Raw genomic sequence first — 27,171 nt, 5'->3', positions numbered from 1 at the left:
AATGTCACAACCCCCTTTATTTTGTCTGGTTCATCAACATCCTTGTGGCACTGGCTTCCAAACCCTTCCATACACAGGTTACCTGCTGGCAAACATACACTTATAACCCAATTGTCTTCATAGGTGAAGCTATACATAATTATTTACACATGCATAGTGAATACGCTATTGTTCATCAATCAGGAATAACATCACTCCCGTATAAATTTAAGTAACCACGCTAGAACTAAGTATAGTGGCGTTTATTCATATATTTAATACACTGAATGATACATAAACCCATAGTGAAATACATTGCATTACTTAAAAACAGAATCCTATGTTGCTATGGTGCCTGGATGAGTTTGTGCCATCTTATTGATTGCGCCCTATTGCCAGCCACCTACGGAGGCATTATATGCACTTTAACTTTGTACTTTTTTGTAGAACTTGCCCTTCAGACATTTTTTGCACCTTATGCACGGGTAACTTAGATGGATACATGAAGGATGTTATCCCTGATTGATTGGAAATAACGTTCTTCACTATGCACGTGTAAATAATTATGTATAGCTTCAGTGTATGTCTGTCCTGGTCTTCATAGTAGTTTCAGGACCCCTGGTGTTATTTTAGACCTGCTGGCAAAAGAAGGTAACCCAGTGTCCATTGACTGCCAGGAAATCTGTGCATTGAGCACTGGTCCGTCTCCCCATTGGCATTTTCAGAAATCATCTTTCCTTCCTCATCAGTGGATGATCTTTGTTGCAGAGCTGATTTTTCTGACTTCTCCCCTTTGTACGTCAGCGATAGCTTAACTTCCTCCTGCTTGTAAACTTTAGTCTCTGGCACGAGATGCATGTCCAAAGGAACAGAAGTGTGCAATACAAAACCAAACCTAACACAAGATGAAGTGTGCACTTCAGTCCTCAGTATACCTCGCAACTCAGGAAGGCAGTCCCACGTGTTGATGATTAATTAATCGCCCACCAGTGCAGAGAATTCTGGTCCTTGTAGATGCAAGGTGCTGAGAACAGGCACTCCCCCTTTCCTGTAGTAGCAGAACTTCAGTGGGTGGTGGGGGTGTGGGGTAGGGTGACCGAGTGCTGGCCCTCTGGAGTCCGGTTCTCCCGAAACAAAACGTAACAATATGAAGGTGCACTCCAGTTCTTAGTATACCTGGCAACTCAGGAGGTGTTCCCCTTCAAGCACTTTCAAGCCTCATGCTTTCTTCAGGAAGGCAGGTCCAGTACAAAACCACCTACATAATTACATTTCTTCCCAATGTACAATATCCTTTTCAGACAGCTGCCCCTGCCCTTTACAGTGGAAGAGATAAGAGACTACCAATTGAAAACATTGTCAGGCGCAGAAACCCACATACTATCTGGGCTTCTCACGCACAAACAGCTGCTGCTGGAGAAGGTGAAAAATCCCCAAAAGATACATTCTTCCCCTGATCCCTAACCTGTCACCCAAACATGTTTGGGGAATGCAGCCGATTCCGGCCTGTTAATTTATTCCATTCAATAAATGCACACGGGATCTCAGTATTTTGTGCTTTTCGTCTGCCTGCTTAAGGCATGTGTGGTTCTCAGGACTTTGGTCTTTCCCTCTGCCTGCTTAATGCATGTGTGGTTCTCAGTACTTTGGTCTTTCCCCCTCCCCTGCCTGCTAAATGCATTCAGGGTTCAGTGCTCTTGCCTTGTGCTCCATGTCTGAAGGGCATGTGGAGTTCAGTAATTTGGTCTTCTCCACCTATTAAATCCACATGGATTTCTCAGTGCTTCACCTTTCTCCTCTACCTCGTAAATGGACATGAGGTTCTCAGTCGTTTGGCCTTCTCCTCCACCTAATAGATGCACATGGGGTTCACTGAGCTTTGGCAGTCTTCTCCACCTACTAAATGCACACGGGGTTCTCAGTGTTTGATGCACATGGGGTTCTCAGTGTTTTGGTCTCCTCTACCTATGAATGCATGTGGCATTTTCATTGTTATTCTCTTCTCCGCCTACTAAATGCACACAGGGTTCTCGGTGTTTTGGTCTCCTCCGCCTATGAATGCATGTGGCATTTCCAATTTTCATTGTTATTCTCTTCTCCGCCTACTAAATGCACACAGGGTTCTCGGTGTTTTGGTCTCCTCCGCCTATGAATGCATGTGGCATTTCCAATGTTATTCTCTTCTCCGCCTACTAAATGCACACGGGGTTCTCGGTGTTTTGGTCTCCTCCGCCTATGAATGCATGTGGCATTTTCATTGTTATTCTCTTCTCCTCTGCCTACTAAATGCACACGGGGTTCTCGGTGTTTTGGTCTCCTCCGCCTATGAATGCATGTGGCATTTTCATTGTTATTCTCTTCTCCTCTGCCTACTAAATGCACACGGGGTTCTCGGTGTTTTGGTCTCCTCCGCCTATGAATGCATGTGGCATTTCCAATGTTATTCTCTTCTCCGCCTACTAAATGCCCACGGGGTTCTCGGTGTTTTGGTCTCCTCCGCCTATGAATGCATGTGGCATTTCCATTGTTATTCTCTTCTCCTCTGCCTACTAAATGCACACGGGGTTCTCGGTGTTTTGGTCTCCTCCGCCTATGAATGCATGTGGCATTTCCATTGTTATTCTCTTCTCCTCTGCCTACTAAATGCACACGGGGTTCTCAGTGTTTTGGTCTCCTCCGCCTATGAATGCATGTGGCATTTTCATTGTTCTTCTCTTCTCCTCTGCCTACTAAATGCACACTGGGTTCTCAGTGTTTTGGTCTCCTCCGCCTATGAATGCATGTGGCATTTTCATTGTTATTCTCTTCTCCTCTGCCTACTAAATGCACACGGGGTTCTCAGTGTTTTGGTCTCCTCCGCCTATGAATGCATGTGGCATTTTCATTGTTATTCTCTTCTCCTCTGCCTACTAAATGCACACGGGGTTCTCAGTGTTTTGGTCTCCTCTGCCTATGAATGCATGTGGCATTTTCATTGTTATTCTCTTCTCCTCTGCCTACTAAATGCACACGGGGTTCTCAGTGTTTTGGTCTCCTCTGCCTATGAATGCATGTGGCATTTTCATTGTTATTCTCTTCTCCTCTGCCTACTAAATGCACACGGGGTTCTCAGTGTTTTGGTCTCCTCTGCCTATGAATGCATGTGGCATTTTCATTGTTATTCTCTTCTCCTCTGCCTACTAAATGCACACGGGGTTCTCATTTTCCTCTGCCTACTAAATGCACACGGGGTTCTCAGTGTTTTTGTCTCCTCTGCCTATGAATGCATGTGGCATTTTCATTGTTATTCCCTTCTCCTCTGCCTACAAAATGCACACTGGGTTCTCAGTGCTATGGCATTCTCCTTCGCCTACTAAATTCCCATGGGGTTTCAATGCTTGGCCTTAACCTACGTCGACAAAATGCATGTGGGTTCTACTGCCACTTCACCCGCAATTTAAACCCTACCCACAAATCATATGCTTCCACATCTCCCCCAAAAGAATTCCAAACTAATTTCCTACTTCTACACGTATGCCCTATTATCAATTGAATTCTATACTACACAAATTTATCTTAGCTTGCACTCCCCTCCCTAATATACCTGCTTCTTCAAATGTCAACCGTTGTTTTCCCTGAGGCCCCGGGTTTCTATTTGCCCACCTTTATTATTGGCACACAGTTGAACCCAGTGAAACCTCATATCTAGACCCTCAGGATAAGCCCATAAAGTAGAACCTGGTTGAACCCCTGGAGATTCTAGGGGTTTGAGACTTGCACAAAACGTCCCACCCATGCTTACTCAAAACCTGTGAGGCACAGTGAACCCGGTACTGCAGTTAAAATAAGTGAATTGGTGTTTGATTAAATCCATGAACCAAGCGCTAGAGGAAAGTATCCAGAGTACCAGATGAGAGTGCATCTCTGTTTGCAACACATACACCTTGTGATACTACTCTCGCCGATGGCCGAAACAGCACACCAACTCCCAGAGATGGTTCAAGAGTCTTTATTGAAAATATTGACTGGGTGCTAATGGCCGTCCCTGGCTCTCTCATCTTCAAAAAGCAGTTCCCATCCTTGCTCAGCCTTCCCTACTTCCATGGTTAGTAGATAGTGCTCTTTCCCCCCCCCCAACAATCTAAATGCTACCTGGCAGGTTGCGAGGGCCTAAAGGCTATTGCCTTCTCTATCTAAATTCTCTCAGGTACATCCTAGGCTATGTCCTCTCTTAGGTTCTGATTAATTCTAAGGGATGTGCCATGCAGACAAGCAAGCCCCACTTGGACGTCTTCCTCTCACCCCTGATGTTCCTCTCCATGTCTCACTACTCTCATTCTCTCCCAGCTACTCTCCTCCCTCTAACTCCTCCTGCCTGTTCTTCCTTCTCTTTCCCTCAGAAGTCTCTTTCTCCTCTTCTTTCACCTACCTCCATCTTCGAGGTCATCTCCTCCTACACCCTCAATCCACACTACTACTCGTCCTCCACACTACTACTCACCACTTCACCCCCCAAAAGTCATCCTCGGTCACTCCCCTTTCACTCGCTCAATCACTCCCTACACTCCTTCCAACACTCTCACTAACCTTGCACAAACATTCATCACACACTACCACCAGTTCTCAGAAAACCCTACCTCACCTCTTCGAAATGCCTCTGCACTCCAGTCCACGGTGCTTCTTCCTGCTGGTCTCTTGGTCTGTCGACTCCTTGGACCTCACTCGAATAACCCACACCTTCCTGTTTCCAGTCACCCTTCTTCGCCCCCCTCCTCCTGTTTCCATTGGGCTTCTGGCTCTAACCAGTCTGGTTCTGTCTTCCCCACCCGGGAGTAGTTTTTACATGTGTCATTGTTTACAAGAAGACGGTTTAACCCCAGGCTGCTGTGCTCCAGCAATGGCAGCCCACGTGTGCGAGTGTCCAGGTTCATGGTGGTGGGCAGCTTTGGGTGAAATTCTGGGTGTTGGCGAAACAGTCCGCAACTCTGTGGCATTGTGACAGTAATCTTTTTTTGGTGTCTCCATTGTTGTTGCTGAAGCTGCTTGGCGGTTCACCGGGTCCCTCGCGGCGCTGCGGATCCTCCCTATGTTTGCCACTTCACTCTCCCCTCTCTAGGTAGGGAAAGCAGCACGGAATGCTGGTTCTGGAGACACTTATGGGTTAGGCTCTTGTGGGCCGCTGTCCCGGATCGCTGTGGTGTGGACCTGCAATGATACAAAAAAACCAACAAAAAAACCTTGCAAGCCTTAGGTTTCAGAGGTATGGGGTGATACAAAGTGGTACCATTCTGATACAAACAAGCTCTTGGGGAGGGGATAGGTATTGGGGCCCTCTGTACTGCCACTGTCCTCCTGTGGCGTAGGACTGGCTCTGGATTCTGCACTGGCATGCCTCCAACCCCATGTGGACAGAGTAAGATTATTTACCTTGCTCCACTAAAAGGCTACATAACCTGTCCCTCATGGCGCCTGTACCCTTCACTGCTCTGCAGTCAGAGTCCCCCTACAGGTGGTATTGGGTATACAGCCATAACATAAATCAATTCGGAAAGGGGGAGGTGGAGCACAGGAAAGCAGATAGGCAAGTGGGCTCTCCATGTTATCACATGCATCTCAATCTGAGAAGACACCATGATGGTGTTCTGGAATGTGCCACTCAAGGGGAGGCATTACAAACACAGCAGCTCCAGAGGGAACCCAGCTTTCATGGCTGCTATTCAATTATGCTTCAATTTAGCAGCCAGCATTTGTTCACAGCAATCCTCATCACCAGTGCTAAACGCAGTCAGTAGATCTCACTCAGTGTTAATGCCCTAAGGCAATGATCTGTATCCTGACTCGTTCTTACACTGTTTGATCCTTCCCCCACCTTAGGTATGAAGATTACTAGACATTCCCAAATAAACCACAGCTGGCTCCTCAGATCTTAGTCGCTTTACAAATCCTTAAATTCTCCTCATGAGGCAGAAAAAACAGCTTAAGCCTGTCTGCCCACTCGTCCATTATTCCTTTTTACTATCTGAAAACCACTCTAGCGCCAAGAAAAATAACATAGGTGGTCTTGGAGAGCACTATAAGGATGAACTAAAATGTTAAACCGGATTTAACCCTTCCACTTCCAGGGTGTTTTTGCACTAATTGGTCTGCCCTTTAAGTTTACTCTGATTTTGTGTCAAAGAAGTGTATGGACATTTTCTTGGAGTGTTCCCATTCCTGCCATTTCTATCTGGCGTCATATTATGGTATAACTTGCACCACTCGGCTTTCTAGCGATTAAGAGCTTTGAGCACAGGGCACATGTCAGCTTTCTTTGACCAAAAATGAGCAGGCTTTTTTAAGCTTCAAAAATAGTAATTTGCAGAATGACACAGGGAGTGGCATCACGTGACCTTTGACCCGATGACATGGCATAACATTGCATTTTGATTGGAGAAGACAATACAGGTAAACAAAAACTCTGCCTTAAAATCAAACGTGCCAGAGTTGGCAGGGGAGGGAAGGAAAAAGTGTAAAGAAAGATCCTGGGAAAAAGATTGAAATTGCCCTTTACTTTCTGAGGCAGCACCGGGGTGGAGTGGGCTCCGAGAATCCCCTCCATTGATAAGCTGGCAGCAAAATGGCATACTCTCTGCAGCTACTGAGCAGCATCCTTGGGACAGCCACGATGCAAGCTTATTCATCTCTCAGAGCACGAACTGCCAAGTGGTTACCTTATCCTCCCCTGGCAGAGGGGAGGGGGCATCTTCCGCAAGGCTCATATGAACCAGCAAGACATTTCTCTGGGGTCGATTTCAGGGGGTATGTTTTGCACCTGCTTGAATGGTTTTTGATAGATATTCGAATTGGCCCCCCAGAACTCTGGTGTAGATTGCTTGGTTGCTCCACCCAGCCTCTTGGTCCTTCCCACGTTTAACATAAGCACATTCCTGCATATCCACTCACAAATTGCACTTGCACCTGGGCATTCTCTCAGTCTGCCGGGAGGGGCAGGAGGGTGTTCCGATTGGCATTACACCTCAGCATCATTTGGCTAGTGTTGATAATGACCAAAACAATAAGGGCCACCAGTGTGCATGCGAAAGTATTCAACACATTTGCTGAAAGTAGGATCCCTGATGAACCAGGACAACAACTGATGAGAGCTGGGGTGGTGGGGGCACCACTAGAGTTGCATCAGCCAGAAAGGAGTACCACTACGGAAGGGCTTCCGCTGATCTACTAAACGACTCCAGGTGCCCTGTGATAATGACATGATCAACCTTGCCCAATGCTTTTTCAACTGCAAAACCCAAGACATCCCATTCCCTACCCAGTATGTTATGTTACATGTATGTATTAAGCGCACATACGCCCTTAGGCGGTATGGAACATGGCACTGATTTCAGTGGCTCTGTGTGGTCTAAAATCTGCTAAAAAAGGGATCAAATAGGTTCGACCTTAAATAAATGGCTGGAAAGGTTACATACAAGCCAACATTATACATTCCATTCGGGAGAAGGTAGTCCATTCCTGGTTTTAATTTGGCATTCTGGGACTTGTAGTCATGTTTTTATAATGGGGAAAATCCATGCTCGCATGTCCCAGAATGCAAAACGTTAACACCATGACTGGATTAGCATCTCCTGAATAGACTGGATAACGTTGGCATGTATGTTCTTATGCGACTGCTCTCTCCATGGAGAGTGGGGCAGTGGTTACAGATAAACAGGTCGAGGAACGTGGGAACCGCCGCAACCTTGGCAAAACCTATGCTAGCTTTCACCAAATCACCGCAGTAGTAGTTTCGGAGCACCTAGCCTTCACTGGAAGTTGGCTTGTCATGCACAAAGCTCCGGGATTTCCAGGCCCTAGTTTGAAGAGGAAAAAGGATCGGAGAGGGAGAAGGTCCGAAGACGAGGAGGGAATGCAGCAGGGGAAAGAATCCACATGGTAACTTGTCTGCTTCTATGCGCTGCTTGGTGGACAACAGATCGATAAGGAAGAGAGTTTGGAATAAATTGTATCTTATTCATTAAGCAGATATGAAAAGCAACAGGAAATTAGTAAGCAATATGTATTTAAAAACATGATGGGTTTAGGATGGGCTCAAACAGCCTCGGGCCTGTGGTGGCAACTTTGCCCAGACTTGCATTTAAATTGTAATCAGCGGGCACATTTCGGAATAGTAATTCTGGGACTCATGGGTAGGGAAGGTTAGTACAGTCTCGCGGACTAACTCAATAATATATTGACAGCCTGGCTTCCTCAAAAGAGAACTTCTCAGAGTACCAAACTGGCATGACAACATACTGAGGGACATGTGTAGTGGTGGGGGGGGGGGGGGGATAACCCAATACTGTGGTATTATAGTGTAATAAGCTCTGCATATGTCAGCGTTCCTGTACCGGGGGCCATGTCACCACATGCTAAAGCTACCAACGAACCTAAACGGGTGGCTGAGATCTTGACTAAGGCAAAATGATTGCCAGATGTTGTAAGAAATTCAAGTATGGAATTTTGTTCTTTTATGTATTTCTGTTTCCATCCCTGCTTTTTCTTCTTTGATTCTTCATGCATTTCTTTGTTTTATATATATATATTTGTCTTTTTTTTTAACTAAGGATTTGTGAGCTAAATTCTCAGATGTAAAATGTGTAAAAAGTCCTTTTATGCGACTAACTGCACAATAAATAAAAAAATAAAAATAAACGATTGGCTGATATATTAGACATTCTGCAAAGCATCCCTGGTTATAGAGGGGAGCGACTCTCTTAACTAGTTGTTTATCCAGTGCTTTAGACAGTTGCATTATCCAATTCGCAGCTTATCTCGATGCAATTGAATGGGCAAATCCAATTCGGCCTTGTTCTGCGACTAAACAATCTTGGATATTGCCAAATGTACGCTCATGGGATGCTAAGAAAAACATAAGCGCTGGTGAAGAAACGTTAACTAATGTATAGCGCTACTGAGCAGTTTTCCCCTCTTGCACATGTTCAATATCCACAAAATCTGCCCCCAACTCACCTGTCAATCAGCTTTGACCCAGCTCATCATGCTGGGAAACTGACAATCCTAGCACCCACAGACGCCTTCCTGCAACCCTCCAACAGAGTACTGCATCCCGGTTAGCCAACATCTCATGCTGCATGCCCAGATCAACCGCCAGATCTCTTACAGGCCTCACGCAGCCTGTACCAGAGGCACCTCATACAGGTTCATACTCGTACCATAAAATCAGAAGGTGGCATTGTCAATCACCTCTCCACCCATCTAGTGCAGCCTTCTCCATTTACACCCTCAGAAGCCTGCTTCAATCACTGACCCAGCATAACCTCTTCTCCCCTTACTATCTCCTGCATCCTGAATATTTAGGTAACGATGCCTCCAGACAACGAAGGGTCTGCTTAGCACCACAAATAAACTGGCAAAAGCCATTTATTTTCTTACAACTAGCAAGTGTTGCAACTGAGCAGGGTGTGGCCTGGTCCTGGGCAGGATTGGATACAGGGCAGCCAGAGCAGGAGGGTGCCAAGAGGTATCCTGGATGGACCCGCATGTGAGCGAGGGGGCAGGTTGCCCATGGGCTGGGCAATGGCACAAGGTCAAGGAGAGGAGGAAAGGAGGAGTGGACGACTCACCCGCATGCAAGAAGGTTGAGACTACTCGAGCGGAGAGGCGGAGGAGTGCAAAGGTTGCCGGGGTTTCCCCACACATGATGGTAAAAGGGGGTGCAGCAGAGGTATAAATGGTGTTCGAGGTTGGATTGGGGAGGGGTCACAGATGCTCAGAAGGACGCTCCTGCTTCCATCGGATCGGAAAGAGCACGCGGCATGGGCTGGCACAGCATTTAAGAAGCAAGAGTGTGAATTTCGTGGTGTGACAAAGGGTTTGAAAAAAGCGTGCAATGGAATAATATCATAGAACCCCAAAAACATTGGGCAGCCCTCCCCTTGACCCAAAATCTGCATTAGCCCAGACAGCCTTCAAAATAGCCACAACACATTACTTCTTACAACTGGGACATTGCAACACTCCATTCCCCCAACCTCATTTCACTACTAGCCCCCACGATAAACTACACATACAGCGCATCATGATCAAACCCGGAGTACTAACAAATAATATTCTACATCACAACACCCCCCACCCCTTTCATAAAACAGCTTTTATTTATCACCATCTGTGTAATTAAAAAAAAGCTCTGCTCGTCACAAAGCGTGCAGAGTATCGTCTGGTCAACAAACTTTGGGGGGACTTTTTATGACCTCACTCTTCAACCTCTGCGACTAATAATAAGATACCAGCTTTTCTGTGTCGCAATGATGTGTGTAGAAAATGAAGACAGAGTTCCCCTACTTCGTTTGTCAAAGCCGAGAGAAAAGGGCATTCTGCACACATCTATTACTGTGCCACACATAGATTTTGCTTTTTTCCCATATTTTATTAGTGGCCCATAGTGATAACATGTGTTTCGGCACCCTTAACGTGCCTTTTTCAAATCTGAGCAATAAGGTACAGGTTGCTGTATTCATGCAAAATTATACACAACATATTGTGAAAGTAAAATATAATCATATTGGTTGTCATATGTATTACATTTTGGTTCCCCATATAGAACATAAAATAAATCATTTTCCAACATTTGGGGCAATCAAAGACACACAATGAAAAGGAATAAAGTATCAAGGAATTCACGTAATGTAAAATGTTAACACATACCATCATGGCGGCCAGTTGTGTTGTTGATATATGAGCAAAGGAAAGGTAAGGGTGAGAAGACATTGTGTTAAAAAGAAAAAGAAAAAGAACAAAAAAACTTTGTGAGGGTGAAGTTAGGACAACTATAAATAATTAACTATTTTATTTGTAAGATGTCTTAAAAAAAGAGAGCGCTTACCTATCTTTTAGTGTTCAAAAAAGTCTCTATTAACGTATCCGATTGAGTGAAAAGAGTCCCATCAGACTCGTAACATAGCTGGTGCTTGTAACGGTAAAGAATAGTTAAGGATGCGTTAGTTTCTCTGTATAAACTCCCAGTCTAATTAGTTTTAACCGAGGCTAGTCTCTTGTGATCGGTAGACATTAGTGTTACTTAGAGGAGTGCGCCCACCGTGTGCGTGGTGGTTTGCTTCTGTTTGCCATCTGTAAGGCACCCCCTCTCTGACTGGTGTGGCCTCTTAGTTGTGTGCGGTACTGTGCAGTTCTGGTTTCCGGAGGACCGTAGTTTAGTTTCCATTATCCTTTAGGTCATGGATTGATAGAAATTGCGCGTGCAGTTATTCTGGGGGCAATTTCAGTTGGTTCTAATTTTTAGCCATATGCACACACACATGTACATACTACAAAAAAGCAACAAAACCAAATAAATCCAACATGAAAGAATCCATTTACACTACAACGCTTCGGCTTCCACCTGCCACAGGGAACATGCGATCCTTGCCCCATGACGTAAGTCAGGGGGAACATGAGTAAAGTGCTAATGCAATAGCCACTGTGCAAGGCCCCGCAGTACAAAGGCCGCAGAGGGACATTTCAGCACCAGTTCTACTTGGTCCAAAGACCTGCACATCCTTCATTTCATTTTAATCTCCATTCAACTCTCTACGTAGCAATTTGGACAACATTTGCCAATGATGCAACCCACTGCCCAAAGTCACCGGTTGGTGTGTAGAGTAGTTTGTGTACCACTTCTCATTCTAGCAATGGAAAAACTCATGTGCAAAAAATCTTCATCTCGGGAGGATAGCTCAGCAGCAACATGCTCGCCTTGGAAGCAAGACGACACGGAGCAACACAGGTTCGATCCCCGGGTCTGCGCTTAGAAACCTCTGGGTATTTAGTGTGTTATAAATAACCTATCAAATGTCAGGAAAGCTCGTGTCCTAAAAATGAATCTTTTGTTCCACATTTGCATAATGAGGGGCTCGCTGAGCAAGGCACTTGTAGAAATCACCATGAATAATGTAGAACAATTTAAATATACACACACTGGTTCTAAACCCTAAATGTTTTTTTTTTTTTTATGTAAGCAAATAGCATGAAAATACAGATTAAAGTTCTCAATTATAATGCTCAATGATTATCCTACTAGGTGTTATCTCACTACATTGATTAAACGTTGCACGTGGGGTACAGTAACAGAAAAAAACAAAGCTGGCACGTTTGGAAATGATGATAGTTCACATTGCAGGTGTGCAGTGCAGTGTGACGTGTTTACACACTGATTCAGGGCATTCGAAAAATAAAGAGACAACTCACACCAGTACGCAGAGCAAGGGGGCTGTGCACTGAAATCAAGCGACAAGGTGGGTTCTAGTAGACAAATCTTGCTCTCGATTGGCCTTCCTGATATGGTTATGGATGGTGGTGGACCCAATCCACTGCGATCACTTGGGGTGGCTTTGTGCAAAATGGACAGTCCGCAGATAATTATAGTCTTTGTTGAGAATTGTTCTTATGTGCACTTCGATGCAGATTTTTCATTTATTGATTGTGATGCCCAAATACGGTTTGTTACCAGGGCATTTAACAAGTTCTAAGAAACTAACTTAAAATTCATTAGCACCCCGGAAGGGGGCGCTGGACGATACGGATGCTCTGGACGTGGGCTGTATTGTATGGTAGAAGCACGCATTTCCAAGCAGCCTGGGTGCTGCTAGACAGCACCCCCTTCGCTTTCCTGCTCCCTCTGCCCCCTCACCTCTTAGCACGCGTGTAGCTTACTAAGCGGGTGCAAGAGTGTGTAATAAAACATTTATTAAAGAAATGAAGAAACTTGTCTTTGCTGCGCTGCAGCGGGACGTGCAGTGCTTTCCTCAAGTCCGTTTTCAATGGTGATGACCAGGGGAGTTGCTAGGTCTGGAAAAGACCCAGGGCTACGCTGATGGCGGAACTGTTGGGACTGGGGGCTAGTTAGTCTTTTGGCTGTAGCTCCTGAGATTCTATCCGGGGCTACAACCAAAAGATCAGGGGCTATAGCCCCCTTAGCCCCCCCCTAGCAACGCCCCGGGTGATGACGTCACTGTTAACATTGAAAATGGACTTCGCAACCACAGCACGCCAGGGCCGGGAAGCAAATGTACATTAACAAAAAAAAAATGTAAACACACCATTACCACCCGTGTAGACAACTAGATGGGTGCGCAATGACGATATGCACCTCAGCGGCATGCTGACCCTGTTGGAAACGGCCTGCCGCCCAAGTTAAGGGCCCAAGCAAATCCCCCGTCCAATATGGTTAAGTCAAATAATGTCATGATGTGGAAGATATATGTGTACACTGTGCAATTTCCTCAAGAGTAGAAACCAGCGTCTCGGTAACCATGATTCGGAATGAAATCAGGATTTTATGAAAAGACCACAAGTTTGGCCTGAAATCTTTGCAGTCGCCATCTTTCAGCACCAAGTGCCAATCTTTACATAAATGCCCACGACTCTACGGCTCTGTGAGGATGGATGTAGGAGGGGAGGCACCGAGGGTGCCGGGCCGGGCGTGATGCAGGGTGCTTTGGGGGCGCCAGAGCAGGCAGCGCCTACTCTGCCACGGATGGCACAGGTGCGGGACTCGGGGGAAGTGCCGCGGACAATGGGGACACCTTCTCGGCCTTTTGTACCGGGGCCGCCTGCGCTGCCACAGCGTCAGCCCCTCTCACATTGGCCCAGGGCGCTGGCGCTGCGGCAGGGCAGTACAGCAGAAGCCCAGACAAGCGGGATGCGGGCCAGGCCCATTGCCCTCCGGCGTTGAGCGGCGGACGAGCTTGGGTACACGAGTGCCGGGCTCGGGCCAGCAGTTCAGCGTCGGAGGGGTTCACAGTACCAGGGAAGCCACGGTTAGGGGAAGTCAAACCCCCCTTCCTTACCTGGAATGACTGCCGACGCAGGACAGCCCACGAAACGGGCTGACAATGGAACACCATACTGGGGAGGCAGAGCCTGCAGGGAACTCGCACGCCGGGCTGTACTCACGTGCAACGGCAGCAGGGAAGGAGAGGGATGCTTGGAGGGAGGTCTGGGCTCAACCAACAGGAGGAAGGGAAGAGGAGGGGGGGAGGCAGCTCTATATCTAGAGAGAGGGCTCCTTGGGTCTCCACCAATCAGAGGGGGGGGGGTGGAGAGAGTCCCCGATTGGCCCTTCTACAAGCCTAGGACCGGGTATAAAAGGGACTGGCCTAATGGCAGTTTTGTTGCTCTTTGCAGGGAGAAGGAGAGGAGTGTGGAAGCAACAGGTGGGCCTATCCGGGTCCGAGTAAATAGGAGACACTTCACAAGGAACGCCTATCCTAGCATTACCCCACAGTGAAGGAACTGTGGACCTACCGGGACCCCAACCTGTTGGTTAAACACTGAACATTTAACCCGTGTATAAATAAAGTTCTCTCAGCATCAACCCCGGCTCCTGTCCCGATTGTCACAAGTGGCGTAGTCGGCAGGATTAAGAGAACGCCACTGAGAATATCATCCAAACGCTGTCGGAGGGGCAACAACAATTACAACAGCTCCTCCAATTACAGGCCAAGCAGGCGGCTGCTGACCGCCAGGCCTTCCAACAGGCAATACAAATGCAGGGTATCCTTCAGACCACATAACAGGAGAACACATCAAGAGACCATCCAGCACTTAACGGGTGCAGTGACCAGCTCCCGAAACCAACCTATGGTCCCCTCCGCCGTATTGCAGAAATTCAAAGAAGGCGAAGACCCTGCTTTCTTTTTTACGACGTTTGAGAGAATAGCCCGAAATGCTCAATGGCCAGCGGACTGCTGGGGACAGTACGTCACCCCCCTGCTATCAGGCATAATGCAAGGAGCTTACCAAGCGGTAAACCCAAACGGAACCACCCCCTACGCAGAAATAAAGAAGGCAGTATTGGATCGATTGGGTCTCGATGAGGAAGCCTACAGGATGAGGCTACGAGACACAAGACTTAAACCTGGAGAAAATCCACGTCAACTATACTACCGAGTTAAAGACCTTGTCGAAAAGTGGCTGCAAGTGCCGGGTCCAGGCATACAGGATGTATTGGACAAGGTCACCCTGGAACAGTTCATCGAGGCCCTACCCCCTCCAATGCAAAGGTGGGTCCGGCAACATCACAGGCCGACCTTATCAGAAGCCGTGGACATAGCGTCTGCTTACCAAAAGGCTGGGGAGGGAAGCAAACCCTTTGGAACTGGCCCATCCAACCGCAGCCCGATACCCCTTAATGAAACGATTATAGCCAAGGGACCCAGAGGGGCTTTGCCAAGATGGATATCGATGGAGGCACGTCCTGCCAGACAGGACGAGAAAAAGCCCAGCCCCGAAGGCCGTTCAACCCCGTTGGCTACAAGATTCCGGCAACCACAATGTTGTGACTGTGGCGAATGGGGCCATGTAGCCCGGTTTTGCCCCAGAAGAAGAGGCACAGAGCCAATGGAAATCTGGTTTATGAAGGCGGAGCAAGAGCCCCGGTGCTGGGGACCATACACCATGGACATCCGAGTGGACGGGATCCCAGCCAGAGCTTTACTCAACAGCGGAAGCCGGCAGACCGCCATACTACCAACCGTAAGTGTCTCGCCTTACCTCTCTAATGTTCAAATACCAACACGATGCATACACGGGGACGTAAAGGCGTACCCCATGAAAACCATAAAACTAGAGGTAGGCCCTAATATTACCGAGATCAGAGCTGCCGTCCTCCCTTCCTTGCCCGCCCCGGTTGTCATCGGAACAGATCTACCCCACTTCCACCAGGCTCTAAATGCCATGGACCAGGGATGGTGGGGCGAAGCGCCCCTTTCCCAAGAACTAATACAACCAGGCACCCAAGTCCGTAAGAAAACCGGTACGGAAAAAAGGGAAAGCCGACTTGCTCGATGTGAATCCATATATGCCACCCAACAGATAGCATGGAACCCCGAGGATCATGAAGAATCCATCCGGGGAGAAACCTTAACAGACCCTACTTTAAAAATGGCTCGCGAAAGAGCTACCATAGATGAGGATCCAGACCTAACCAAGGGAGCATGTTTTACCTCTAAACAGGGTCTACTCTATCGGGTCTACCAGACTGAGGGAGGAATACGAAAGGAGCAGTTACTTCTACCCAAATCCCATCGCGTGATTATCCTCCAATTGGCACATAATCACCCATATGGGGGCCACATGGCCTCCTTAAAAACCCAGCAGAATATTTCAAAAAGATTCTACTGGCCAGGTATCTATGGGGAAGTAGCAAAATTCTGCAAGGAATGCAGGGAATGCAAGACTTGCCAGCTGACAAGCAGAGAGAAGCCAGCCAAGGCTCTGTTACAACGGATGCCGCTAATCACCATACCCTTCCAACGGATCGGTATGGATCTGGTAGGTCCCCTAGAACCAGCCAGTAGAGGGTACCGGTACTTGTTGGTTATTGTGGATTATGCCACCAGGTACCCTGAGGCCTTTCCCCTAAAGGGGACATCCGCTAACCAGATATGCAATCAACTCATCCCTTTTTTTTCACGGGTGGGCCTGCCTACCGAAATCCTAACCGATAAAGGTACGAACCTCATGTCATCTATCATGCGACAGGTCTGTGAAAGGCTACAGATCAAACAGTTACGTACCTCAGTCTACCATCCCCAGACGGATGGATTGGTGGAAAGGTATAACCAAACCATAAAGAAAATGATGAAGAGAGTGATAGGACCAGAGGGTAAGGACTGGGACAGAGTCATACCTCTGATCCTAATGGTGCTGAGGGACACGCCCCAATCCTCGACTGGGTTCTCACCGTTCAAGTTGTTGTTCGGGAGACAGCCTAGAACCATTCTAGATCTGGTCAAGGAAGACTAGGAAAACAACAAGGAAACATCCCTAGTCAAATATGCTGAAGAACTACGGGAACACCTATCCACCTTGAGAACAATGGCTGAGACCCATCTAGGACTGGCACAAGACCATCAAGAGAGGTCGTATAACAAGGGGAGCCGTCTAGGAAGTTAGAACCAGGGTAGAAGTTACCCACCAGCACCAACAAGCGGTTAGCTCGATGGAGAGGACCGTATGTGGTAAAGGACGTAGTGGGGCCAGTGAACTACCGAATACACCAGCCCGATCGTACCCCTTCGTATAAAATCTACCATATCAACCTCCTAAAAAAATGGACAGAAACCGCCCCGATTGACATTTTGGCCACTCATGGGATTAGCGTGAATCCCATACCCAATCAATTGGAAGCAGTACAATGGGGTGCATTCCAGACGGACCAAATGAAGAAAGAGATCCAGGAAACGCTCAAACCCCATAGTGAATCCTTCTCCCCATTACCTGGTAGAACCAACATCATAGAGCAGATTGAGACCCAACCCGGACAAATAGTCCGGCTACGACCTTACAGGATCCCGGAGGCCCAAAGATTGGTCATAAAGAGGGAAATAGAAGAAATGATCGGACAGGACATAGAACCACCGACCAGTGCTTGGTGTTCCTCCATCGTACTCATGCCCAAACCAGACGGGGCTGTCCGGTTTTGCATGGACTATAGACAGCTCAATGCGATCTCACAGTACAAAGCATATCCCATGGCTAGAATGGATGAACTACTAGAAAGGCTAGGTGCTGCCCGTTACCTTAGCACCTTAGACCTCACCAAGGGGTACTGGCAGATCCCGCTCCGGAAAACAGATAAGGAGAAGACAGCCTTCGTAGCACCTCAGGGGCTTTTCCCGTACAAGGTTCTGCCCTTTGTGTTACATGGGGCTCCGGCCACCTTTCAGAAACTAATGGATGTTCTTCTGCAACCACACAACCAGTACGCTGAAGCGTATCTTGATGACATTGTGGTATACAGTGCGTCATGGAGAGAACACCTGGTTCATCTCCAGGAAGTGGTGTGCGCCCTAACCCGTGCCGGGCTCCACATTAATACAAAGAAAACGGTCCTAGGGGCCCAGGAAACTAAATACCTGGGTCATGTCTTGGTTGGAGGTGTGATCAAACCCCAGGTATCGAAGATTGAAGCGATTCAGAATATTCCGGTTCCAACCACTAGAAAGCAGATAAGGGCGTTCTTAGGGTTTATCGGGTACTATAGACATTTTATACCCAACTTCTCAAGCCTTGCCGCACCTTTGACCAATGCCTTGAAAAATGAGGGGTACCCGAACCTATCAGACAACCCTGAGGCTCTCCAGGCGGTCGAAGGACTGAAACGCAGCATATCCACGCATCCGCCGTTATTGTGCCCTGATTTCCAGAAACATTTCTACCTGCAAACGGACACCTCAGGCCTGGGGTTGGGTGCTGTCTTGACACAGGAAATCGATGGCTTCCTGCGGCCTGTATGTTTTGTGAGCCGGAAACAACTTCTGCATGAAATTGTATACTCAACGATCGAAAAGGAGTGCCTAGCGATCACGTGGGCAGCTGACACCTTGCGTTATTATTCGCTGGGAAGAAGATTCACGCTGTATACTGATCACGCTCCGTTGCAGTGGCTGGCTAGGCACAAAGACACTAACCAGCGGGTATTGCGTTAGTTCTTGTCCCTCCAGCCCTTCGACTTTGTCACCCTGCATAGACCTGCCAGCTTTCAGGTGGTGGCGGACTACCTGTCCAGGTGCTCGATCCGGCCCGACCGACCGACCTGGATCTGTGGTGGGGGTATGCGAGAATGGAGGTAGGAGGGGAGGCACCGAGGGAGCCGGGCCGGGCGTGATGCAGGGTGCCTTGGGGGCACCAGAGCAGGCAGCCCCTACTCCGCTGCAGACAGCACAGGTGTGGGACTCGGGGGAAGTGCCGCTGTGGACGGCACTGGTGCGGGACTCGGGGGAAGTGCCACGGACAACGGGGACACCTTCTCGGCCTTTCGTACCGGGGCCGCCTGCACTGCCGCAGTGTCAGCCCCTCTCACATTGGCCCGGGGCGCTGGCGCTGCGGCAGGGCAGTACAGCAGAACCCCGGACAAGCGGGATGCGGCCGGCCCATTGCCCTCCGGCGTGGAGCGGCAACCGAGCTTGGGTACACGAGTGCCGGGCTCGGGCCAGCCGCTCAGCATCAGAGGGGTTCACAGTACCAGGGAAGACACGGTTAGGGGGAACAAGTCAAAAACCCCCTTCCTTACCTGGAATGATTGCCGACGCAGGACAGCCCACGAGACGGGCTGACCATGCAACACCATAATGGGGGGGTGGAGCCTGCAGGGAACTTGCACGCCGGGCTGTACTCGCGTGCAATGGCAGCAGGGAAGGAGAGGGAAGCTTGGAGGGATGTCTGGGCTCAACCAACATGTGGAAGGGAAGAGGGGGAAGGCAGCTCTATATCTAGAGGGAGGGCTCATTGTGTCTCCACCAATCAGAGGGGGATGGAAAGAGTCCCTGATTGGCCCTTTTACAAGCCTAGGACCGGGTATAAAAGGGACTGGCCTAATGGCAGTTTTGTTGCTCTTTGCAGGGAGAAGGAGAGGAGTGTGGAAGCAACTGGTGGGCCTATCCGGGTCTAAGTGAATAGGAGACACTTCACAAGGAACGCCTATCCTGGCATTACCCCACAGTGAAGGAACTGTGGGCCTACCGGGACCTCAACCTTATTGGTTATACACTGAACATTTAACCTGTGTATAAATCAAGTTCTCTCAGCATCAACCCCGGCTCCTGTCCTGATTGTCACAGGCTCTGATTGCCATACATATCTCGTGAGGAAACTTACTTACCCATTATTCATCTTAATTGGTTTAGATACGAGCAGGTTCCTTTGATTGCTTTGGGCAACTTGATATTTTTCTTCTCCAATTACTTTGGTGAAATACCATTTGGCTTTCAATGATATGATTTTTTATTTGTATTGCGCTCATACACAAGTGTTTCAGAGTGTGACGAAGCAAGGGAGGGGAACAAGGGACCACAAAAACAACGATTTTACTAGGCCCAGTGACATTGAGAACGTGCAAGTGCAGGGGAGAGGGGCGGGGGAAAAGTACAAGGGGGAGGAGTGGAAAGTGCAGAGCAAGGGGTAAAACAACAACTGGTAGTGCAGCCAGCAAGGTGGCAAGTGCAAGGTTAAAGCTCAAACAGGGGTGTCAATAAGTGCAGGTAAGGGGACTGTAGGGTTGCAGATACAGACCCAAGTGCAAGGAATGCCAGGAGGCAGTGCGGGTGTGTGGCTAGGGTGAGCAGGGACCTGGGCCCGAATATCAGAGGGTAACCAGGTCCCCAGTGCTGAAGCAGACAGATCAGCAGGGGAGAAAAAGAGCAAAGGCAGACGCAAAGGGCCAGGTCTTGTGGTGCTTCCGGAACCGAAGATGGTTCTCCTCAAGTTTCAGAGAGGCAGTGAGGCTGTTCCAGAGGGAGGCCCCAGCCGAGGAAAGAGATCGACCCCCAACTCTTTGCTTGGAGAAGCGACTGACCCTGAGGGAGTTGGAGGTGGAGGAGCGAAGAGCTCGAGTAGGAAGGTATTTACGGAGGGAGAGTTGAAGGTAATGTGGACCCAGGCCCCAGAAAGCATTGTGGACAATGCAAAGGGTCTTGAATTTCATCCTTGCAGCCACTGGGAGCCAATCAAGAGATGTCAGGGCTGGAGGGATACGATCCCATGCCTTGAGGCCAAGGACAAGCCTTGCAGTCCTGTTCTGGATAAGTTGCAGAGGGCAGAGAGTAGAAGCAGGCAGATTTAGAAGGCGGCTGTTGCAGTAGTCCAGCCTACAGAGAACCACAGCTATAGAGACAGTGAGCTTCTGGGGGAAGGAAAGGAAAGGAAGAATACCTCTGAGGAGGTGCAATTGGTAGGTTGACTTCTTAGAGACATCAGAAGTGTGAGGAGAAAGGGAGATTGTGAAGTCAAAGATGACCCAGAGTTTCTTAGCTTCACAGGTGGGCGCAGGAAGGGGGCCAAGGTGGCCAGCCAGAGAGTAGTAGGAAAGCAGGCTGCAGGCGTGAATCGTTCTCAAGTTAATATACCTTGAGCCTCAAAACTAATCAGTAATTAGCAACACATTTTTACAAAGCATATATTCTTGGTATGACTGGGTGAAATAAAGTAATTATCTTCTCAAAACACTTTGGTTATGGTTGTGTAGTTTGCAGAACCTGGTCTACTGTGTGTGAAGATGGTCTTATCGTAATTTACATTTTGTAATGTGTACAGTAGGTCAAATTTCAAATAAAATGGCGGCATTTGCCTTACTGTGAGATGTGGGTTATTGGCGTCAGCAGAGTTTCCCCTTCCATGTCAAGCTCATCTGCAAAGCTGTTGGTTCGAATGAAGGGTCCGGTGCTCACATCCAGGAACCCGGGCATCTTCCGTACTGCGGAGAGACACGGGCATAGGAATTAAATGCAACATTAGAAGAAAGGGGTCCTGCCAATGAATGGAACATGCAACAGGCTTTTGCACAATCATATGCCTTAAAAATAATGCTGTTTCAAAGGTACTTCCTGGAGACACATAAGAACCTTTTTCCTGTTGGTGCTGTGCTGTAATAAGGCAATCATTCCAGTGAAGGCCCTTGAAATCTGACCGCACATCACCGCTACTTCCTGTGCCGGAACACGGACATGGATTGAACACGTTTTCTCCCTTACCCTTTCATGCTATGCACTGAATGAAATGATCAGTCTTAACGTAAAGCGTGCATTTCACAAATCCATGTATTTTATGCTCGTTGCTCTTCAGAGCCCAGCAGTCCAGAATGCTCTGCTTTGCAAAGGGAAAGACTGGGCTGTGCTCGGTTTTATGCAGAACAAACCAAGCTGTGAAGCAACGGGGCACATGGATAGGGTACCGTAATACTGACACTATTACAAGTCTAGAATATTCGGGGTTCACTTGGGAGGCCATGGAGAGAGGGATACGAGGGTTACAGGCCGGGGATGCCAGTTAGGAAAGGCGCACACAGTCTTGATGAATTGGTGGTGGATGCACAGCTCTGCGCATGCTGGAGTTGTTTTCTGGGGACATTCATGATGTCTGGCCTTCCTAAGCACCGTGCGGAGCCGCAGGGTCTTTTGAACCAATCCAATTGCTCGGCCAGGAGAGAGGCAGGCACGGGCGTTACCTCTTAATGCCCCTCCTTAGAAGGCCACCAGGAGGCAAGCCATCGCGCAACTCTTCATATGCCTTCAACAACTAGGTCTATGCCGATCCCACTCGAGGAACCGCAAGGTCTCCAGTCATTAAGAAAAACCTCGCCCAGTTCCCTGGACTTTTCTATGACAGTGCTCACTGGCTGCATAAGGGAACAATGAGGAATATTTTACCGATTCTCTCTCTCTAGGTCACCACACACTTCTGCTTATAGTCACTACCTTTGATTTTAAGTAGGATATACTTGGGAGAAAAGAACTATCCAACCAAGGAGCAATTGCTGCATTTAGGAGTCCACTGCATGGGCACTCAGGTGTCAATCTGTAATGCTAAATTAGTAGCTGGCAGCCTCGCAGTGTTGGAAGGGCTCAGCGACAACGTGCGCGCCTTGGAAGCAAGACAACACGAAGCAACACAGGTTCGATCCCCAGGTCCGCGCTTAGAAACCTCTGTGTGTTTAAGTGCGTTATAAATACGCAACTAAGACAAAAAAAACAATTATGCAACTAAATAAACAAAAAACAATTCCTGTAACAGCGCCTCGATGCCCGCGGGCTGTGTGAGCGCTTTAAAAATGTAAAATAAATGTAAATTACAAGGAGGGGGTGCATGGAAGGTGTTCATGGTGACCTGGTGAAGGACTGCCTGAGCTCCACACTGGGACAGAAAAAGCATCAGCGGTTGTGTTTTGATGGAACAAATGCAACTTGAAAGAACAGCTGGGAATGCCCCTTCTTCAGGGTCCCTAGATAGGCGCACGCCTCGACGTCATTTTCAAGGCTCTCACAGTTGCATTTTCATCCATCAAGCAAAAGAATGCAATCAAAGGCATGCATACTTGCTCACTTCCAAGGCAGTTGTCATATATGTGGTTGCTAAGCGGCAACATGGGGATGTATGACTGAGTGGCAAAGCAAAAGAGTGAAGGCACTCAGACTGATATATTGAAGAATGAAGTCCGCTGTGTGAATAGGCAGCTGTGGGTTCTGTACAGTGAAAAGACGGGCAGCTATGCACTGGGGGTAAGTGGAGAAGGGGGGGAGGGAGGGCGAGAGAGAGCAGAAGAGGGGCTGCTGCTCCTGGCAGACATGGGTGGCGCGGGGAGGTGAGTGCAGGGGAAGAGCCCTACAAAGGCCAGTGAAGCCAGAGGTGACATGCCATACAGTATGTGACACAGGGACGTGGGCTGGCCCACTCCAGGCCCTTGGCGGCAGTTATGGACTCGTCTAGAGGCAGAGGCTTATACGATGGCTGGACCATCAATCATGACGTTCCACCCTTGAAGACTGGAGCGCATGGGCTGGAGGGATATGCGTTGTGCAGTTGGTTACACGACGCACCCTGCAACCCATTTTCTCCAACCTTAAGGGAAGGAGCACCCTGTTTGATGGTCCAGCCTACGCGTTTCTCCCGGTCCAAGGGCAGACAGATTCTGTATAGCCCCCAACTTATTTAATAGAATACAGGGTATTCACGTGGTCCGCGTGAATGGAGGTCAGGAATGTAGCAGCTGAAACCTCATGTTTGTATCTGTTTCCACCGTAAGAGACGTACGATTCCATTAACTCACTTCATCCAACTCGTAGGGAGGGGATGTTACACTTACCAGCGACAAGCAGGGCAGGGGTGGCCACGCCATCCATCCCGGAGGGGAGGGGGGGGGGGGGGGGGGGGGGGGGAAGGCACCTAAGCTCCTGGGGACCCGATGAATGAAGTGGCGGAAGTGGACCGTGCATGCTACTTTTCCTTTCAGGGAGATTTTGCGCGTAGCTAAATTCAGGTCGAATACAAGAAAATATTCAGTATAAACTGGACCCCACTCACACCCTACCACTTAGCCCATCTCTTCCCTCGCTTTCCTTCAAATTCTCTAGCTGGGGGGAGGCGGGGGAGGGGTACCAGGGGGTAGCAGGGGGCAGCGCAGGCCTAACATCAAGAACTAGGGTTGCATGAAGTTATACAAATTGAGGATTTATTTTAAGAAATGTCGTCACGCATGCGGTCTGTGAAAGAGGAGAAAAGGAAAGAACTGGAAGTAGGACAAATGGAATGAGTGTTGATGCACTAAACATGGGTGAAAGCGGGCCTACACATCTATGGACATGGTCACTTATGGGCCTTTGTCGCAATCCTTTCTTTTCATTGTGTACAATATAGTTTTTGTGCATTCGAGCAACAACAAATGCAACCTGTAAAACATATAAAACAATTGCATTCAAATTGAGATACAAGAGCACGCTTAGCGGAATTGGCTACTGAAGGTTCAACCATGAATTAGAAGATGGGAGGTCTGCCTGCCACATCAATAGCTCTCATGATACACACAATCGGGGAGAAAAGGCCAGTACGTGTCTGATCTTACGATGCCTGGGATATATCTATTTATTTATATAGCAAACAAAGCCCAGAGGTATCTAGGCGCTTATGCTTAAGAGATTGGTTACAGTGCTTCTGGTTACAGAAAGGAAACAAAGGAAGTGATTACATCATAGAGAAACTGAAGAGGTAATTACAACACAAACAGAAGAGAGTTCAGAGTGAGCACATTCATAAAGTGTAACCCCATGTTACAGGGCATCTGAAACAGAGATGTTGGGGACCAGGTCAAACGGCCCAGTTAGGTATATGGCGTCTCACCTGGGAGGGTCCTGGTAGCAGACAGGGAGCAGACAGGGGCCTTGGGAGGAGAGCCAGCACACCTGCCGGCTTTCCGATTGACTGCATAAGAGGCATGGCTCATCCAATCGGGGCCACAGCGTGTTGGGTACCAGGCACTCCAGTGCTAGGTATGCGGGCCGCCATCTTTGAATGGCTGGATCGGTGAACAAAGAGGTGAAGGCACACAAAATCAGTCGAAACGGGAATTTGTAAAGGTGATTCTAGCTTTCCTTTTACAAAGAAAGCTGCGCACAATCATGCGTGTAAATTAAGGATTTTCTGATGAAATGGTGGCGCGAATGTGCACGTGTAATCAAAGCCCACAGGGGCTTACCTCTGATCCATGGATGGTGTGAAGGACTCGAGGTCTCCCAGTGTAGGGGGAGAGGCGTCATCTCTGCCCGCATTTGCTATATAGGGTAGCCTTTTGCAAGCAAGTGGATGTGGCGTTACTAGCAATGATACAAGCGCTTTGGACAACAGCCCTACTCAGGGAGCCACAGAAAAGTGTGCACAAACCACCTAAGTTGAGGATGTTTCCCACCACATCATGTGGAGAGAAGTGACAACACTTAGTGAATCGTCACATTATACACAAGCCAAAACCTTTGGCTTTGTCAATGCTTGTTTTTAACAGGACTTCAGTGAAGGACACGCAGAGTAACCTTTGGGTATTAAGCGCGTTATAAATAACCTATCATATCATATCAGAGTGCTTTTAAATCGAGTGGTTAAAGGCAGACCCGGTAAGACATTTTTATTAAACCAATAGCGGGTTTACAACTCCAACTAAGTCATTAACTCTCAGAAGACTACTTTGAAAAACACTGCCAGGCACTTTGCTAAGTTTGATGGTAAGGCTTGTTTAAAGTGAGCTCAAAGAAATCCCATGAGGAGGTGTTTTGGGCGGGGAAGGGGATAACTGGGTGGGAAGGACCATTGGAATTAGAATGGACATGGCAGTCAATGGGTGGGCACCTAACCAAACACCTACAGGCTGTGTGCCCCTCGTATGGCATTCCTCCCCATCTGTACTGTAATGCAATAGTTTCATCTTATAGGTGTTGCAAGCAACATCTGAAACTAAATATTTGGTGCATTGGCCGATCACCAAATGCAGTGAAACAGCTGGGATGGGTTGGGCAAGTGATTTTGAGGGGTAGCCTTTAAATTTGCAAATCTACATATTTGTAATTTCTTTGTAAATGTAGAAATGCCTCTCTGCAGGTCAAGTGACATGACGGTGTGAGCGACAGAAGGACATTCGCACTGAAATGCAACTTGAGATGAAGTGTGCTTGGACCCAGCAGGGTCTTGGAGCCTAAATTCCAATCCATTGACTGCCACTGTTGGCACTAAGCATGAAAATGCATACAAAGAAAATGTCATTAGTCAATCTGAAAGACATAGCAATCACTAGGACCGAAAAGTACAGCAGCACAAGTACAAAATGGTAATATTGGAAGCCAAAACCAAGTAATTGAGCAGATAATCAGCGGAATGTGGAAAGGCATGACAAAGAGGGACAGACCTAGAGGAAAAGAGGATGACAGTCTTTAAATGACTGATCATAGGTTCCATTTTAAGAAGGCAATGAAGAGTCGAAGCATCCATGAGAGTGAAATGGCTTTGAAAGCCAAAAGGACCAATACGACACTGCTAAGAGCAGACACTGCCAACAGTACACACAGCCTTGCAGAATGCCTTCTAAAGAGGCAGCGAAGAACAGTGACAGACCAGAGCGAATGGATTAGCAATAAACTAGGCAAAGTTAGAATGCAGTGCGGAAAGACTCGGGTTCCCAGAAAGTAAGAGTTTGAGGAAGAAATAAAAAGGGAGTGTTAAACATACATTAATGGTGCCTTACTGACAATTTAATGCTGATCGCTTAGTAGCGCCATTTCGTCTAAACAACTATTTACCTGTGCTGTACAGAAACCATGTAATGCCTTACTTAATATCTTACCTGTATTCTCGTAGGACTCCAAGTTGTAGCTGTTATTTTTTCTGTCATCTATTACCGGGTCATAAGTAATGTTTGGAATAGACACTACTTTGTCTCCTGGGCCGATACCATTGTCTCTTTCAGTCTTAAACTTCTTCTTTTTCACCTAAAATGTGTAAAATGTACGTTTGTTAAAATGATACCAACAGCATTTTCTTAGAGATACAACCAAGACACAGTGGGCCTCATTACGAGTCCTGCGGTAACCCTGCCGGTGCCAGAGGGTTGCCGCCGGACTTGTAAAGTTTTACTGGATGGCTGACTTCCCGATGCCACCGGGAGATTTCAAGTCGGGCGGCCCGGAAGTTAGGCGCCGGTAAAATGTAAGTCCCCATTCCCATCGAGTCCCACAGGACTCTATGGGAGTCGGGACTCAGAATCGCCGTGAACTGTCCGTTTACCGTGGCCGATGCGCCCAGCTGGGTCCGATCGGTCGGACGCAGTGGCCACGGCAGGCAGACCCGTAGTTTTCCGGTCCAGAAGCAAGGGTTCCGGTGAGTTTACGGACACCCTGGTTTCCGGAC

The 27,171-nt window shown here is 48.0% G+C and overlaps 1 protein-coding gene across 1 annotated transcript in view; it reads right to left on the bottom strand.

The window, feature by feature from the left end:
* The window catches only part of KCNQ1 (potassium voltage-gated channel subfamily Q member 1), a 1,232,969-nt gene that overhangs the window by 344,429 nt on the left and 861,369 nt on the right, over positions 1 to 27,171 (bottom strand). The window contains exons 10-11 of the mRNA XM_069624134.1: positions 26,609 to 26,753; positions 21,085 to 21,205 (exon numbers count right to left, since the gene is read on the bottom strand). Coding sequence (XP_069480235.1) covers positions 21,085 to 21,205; positions 26,609 to 26,753 — 266 coding nt within the window. The remainder of the gene's footprint in view (positions 1 to 21,084; positions 21,206 to 26,608; positions 26,754 to 27,171) is intronic.

Source organism: Ambystoma mexicanum, chromosome 11 (assembly GCF_040938575.1).
Source record: "Ambystoma mexicanum isolate Mex_15411 chromosome 11, UKY_AmexF1_1, whole genome shotgun sequence".
Classification (NCBI taxonomy): Eukaryota; Metazoa; Chordata; class Amphibia; order Caudata; family Ambystomatidae; genus Ambystoma; species Ambystoma mexicanum.
Note: the sequence above shows the minus strand (reverse complement) of the source record. Positions and strands in the feature narration are given on the sequence as shown.